Genomic DNA, 3247 nt, shown 5'->3' on the forward strand with positions numbered 1-3247 from the left:
TGAAACAAAAAGACAAAAAGCTATCAATGAAAAATTATCTGCTAAAATAGAGTAATATTAAAGTACATGTGACCCACTGACCTATATGATCAGAAGACATGGAAGACTATTTTCCATACCATTCATATAGCAACAGGGACATCTTTTATGCTTGTGGCATAAAGCTCCCAATGATGTCAGTAGCTGTCTCAAATGTAAAATGAATGCATTGGTACATTACATTTTATAGTTTTGTATGGCTTTATGCTTTGGTTTACATATATGCTTAAAACACTTTAGCCTTAATAAAAATCTCAGAAATGTGTAGTAAGCTTTCATTAGATGTGTATTTAACCCACGTGAGAATCACAGAGAATTGAATGTGCTAATAAAAGAATGGCAATCTCCCTTGGGGGAGGGGAATGATCTTTCTAGGTGTTGCTAGGAGTAACTGATACACAGGCAGGCTCCTGCAGTGTGGTTGAAACAGGAAGCGACTTGACAGAACCCAGAAATAAATTCTGTCCATTAGTGTTCCCAAATTCGCACCAATAAGGACTGTAGTCTAACATCAGGTGGTTATAACAGAGAAGATATTTATAAGAGACCCATTTGCAGTATAATCTTTTTTTTTATAACGTACATGCCTGAGCTAGCCATCTGTAAAGGAATGAGATTATGTCGTGATACATTGGCATGACAGGGAAATATAGTAATGGAAATCCCATCTAGTGTTTAAACTGAAGGAGATGCTCAATCCATAGTGCTAAATGAGAGAAATCAATATCCAACAGTATTACAAATTTGTTACATACATTGAACTTCTAACTGCACAGGAGGTAAAGGAACAGAAGGAAGAAGATGAAAATCCTAGTAGCATTAGCAGTGGGCGTTTAAGTTTCCATTTACATTTTTAGTCTTTCTAGAATAAGCATATAAAACCGCATCCCTATGTTATTATTACTCTAGTATGACAGGGCATTGCACTTGTGCAATCTTGCTATGACTTCGTTTGCAAGTGCACAATGAGGAGCCAAAGCAAGTATTTCTTCTTTGGGATTTAACATTTGAGTGAACCGGAGTCACAGTTAGGTGCTCCAGCTCAGTTCCTTCCCTCACTTAAAAACTCATTAAGCCCCAGCTTCAGGTGCTACCAGGTCACTCAGAAGGAAGAACTGTGTGACAACAGAGGATCTAGGAAGGAACCTGTTCAATTCGACTTCCATCTGCAGACATTCTCAAAGAATCCGAAGTTATCTCTTCTTTTGGTTTGGGGGATTATTTATTTATTTATTTATTTATTTATTTATTTATTTATTTTTGCTGTCCCAATTGTCCTTAGATGGCTTAAAACTGAAAGACAGCATTCTTACCCACTAAAATTATCTTACCGGCACAGGATTGTTGTTTCCCACAGGCAACTGTTAAAAGCTCTAATCCCAAGTCCTTGGGGGTGTCAGTATGGAAAGTGCACCGGGAGGGAGCCGCCCACCATATCTCCCACCCTGAGCAGGAGAGACAAAAAAGTTTAGTTTTGAGCAAAAGGCAGAATGGCCATGTTCACTGAATGGACTGCGTTTAACTCTGAGAAAAGTTAGGGTACTCCTGAAAGCAGTGGGGAGGGGAAGAGAGGGTCCACAGCACCCAGTGCGAGGGTAGTGTGGGGATGGCGATGAGAGGGGGAGAGCGATCCTTCTCAGAGGCTACATTTTGAGAGTTGGTCCGGCCCCTGCATCACTCAGCCTCTTTAAATCCCCTAACTAGCCTGAGAGAACCGAGCCCAGTCAGAGCCTATGGAACCCAGGAAAGTTGCACCAAGGGCTCTCCCCTGGTCTCTGCTTTAGGTGTGCATGCCTGCACTTGCCAGAGTAAAGCCTCTGCTGGAGGTGGCGATGGGGCAGCGAGAGAAAACGTTCTGTTTTTATTATTTCTACATTTGAAAGGAGAAAGGAAGTGAGATCCGACTTTAGAGAAGCTCAACAAAGGTCCTTGGAAGAGCGGACCCAGTTTCCCACCCACTCCACGCAAGAAGCTCTAACCCCTTAAAGCCTTGACCTCGGGAACTCCCAACCTGCCCAGCTTAACCCTTATTGTTCGCAACCCCCACTTTATTCACTGCAGAGCTGCCAGGAGTGGAGATTTTACCACCTCAAATCCAGAGCACTCCCTGGACAGAGGTCCCCCTGCCTTTCAGACACACCCTCCAAGCAAGATGGGAAGTGGGGAGTGTCTCTTCGGCTCACCCCTCCCAGCTCAGCTGGCCTCCTTTTCCTCCTTGCTCTGCAGGAGCTCGGTCATGAAGGAAATGTAGACGATGGCCAAGCGGAGGGTCTCGATCCTGGACAGCCTCTTCTCATAAGCGAATGTGGGCACCTTTCTGCGCAGCTGGTCGAAGGCCTCGTTTAGGTTGAACATCCTCTTCCGCTCGCGAATGTTGGCGGCCTGGCGCTGGGCATAAGTGATGACTCTTTTCCTTTTGGGGCGGCCCAGCAAGGATGCTACTCTGCCGCGCCCCTCTCCCTCCTCTTCCTCCTCTTCCGGGTCCTCATAGTCCACTTCGCCCCCCTCTACTTCCTGGTATCTTTCCTCAAACTGCGACAGCCTCCTAGGTCTTTCCTCTCTGAACCTCAGTGTTCGGTCCCCGAAAGGGACCCCAGGTGGGAACTCGCAGAAAAGAGGGTGTCTGGGAGAGGCCAGAGAGAGATCTGCTACAAAGTTCAGCACGGTAGCGTCCAAGCAGCTCTCTGGATAGGCGGCCATCGCTCTGTGTCTAGCTCATCGATTTTCTTGCAGGAAGGGCATAGCTGCTGATGGGGCTTCTTACTGGCCTTGAATCTTGCGGTGCATCATCTCCAAGCGTGGGGAGACATTAGTATTTATAACCAAACTGAAAAGGATTATTCGCAGGGAGAGGGGAGGCTAGGGCAACGTTCCACTTCTGTAAGCTGATAGAAGGTGACAAGTTTAAGCACTCAGAAGGCTCAAGGAGACAGGCTTTCAGGTTCTAAGATATTTTTCCCCCTTGCTGCACCAGACAGGGCAGTTCCTTCTTGGCAGCTGGCCCCAGTTCTTACCTGCTGTGCTTTTTTTTTTTGTCTCTGGTCTCACCCCTGTATCCATCCAATGTTTTCCTGGTTCCTTATTCCGTGTAGGTCTTTAATTTTGATTTGGATCTTCAAAGCCAAAATCTTTCCACTGCGATGGCTTCTCCTTGGCTTCAGGGTAGGAGTCCTGAATCGTGCCGCCATTTGCCAATGGATGTGAAACA

At 45.9% G+C, this 3247-nt stretch overlaps 1 protein-coding gene across 1 annotated transcript; it reads right to left on the reverse strand.

Annotated features, from left to right (window-relative positions):
- Positions 1-2232: 2232 nt before the first annotated feature.
- Positions 2233-2739, reverse strand: Ferd3l (Fer3 like bHLH transcription factor). Its single transcript, XM_034514675.2, has one exon. It carries the CDS (start codon positions 2737-2739, stop codon positions 2233-2235), a length of 507 nt encoding a protein of 168 aa, XP_034370566.1.
- Positions 2740-3247: the final 508 nt, after the last annotated feature.

Source organism: Arvicanthis niloticus, chromosome 11, assembly GCF_011762505.2.
Source record: "Arvicanthis niloticus isolate mArvNil1 chromosome 11, mArvNil1.pat.X, whole genome shotgun sequence".
NCBI classification, from domain to species: domain Eukaryota; kingdom Metazoa; phylum Chordata; class Mammalia; order Rodentia; family Muridae; genus Arvicanthis; species Arvicanthis niloticus.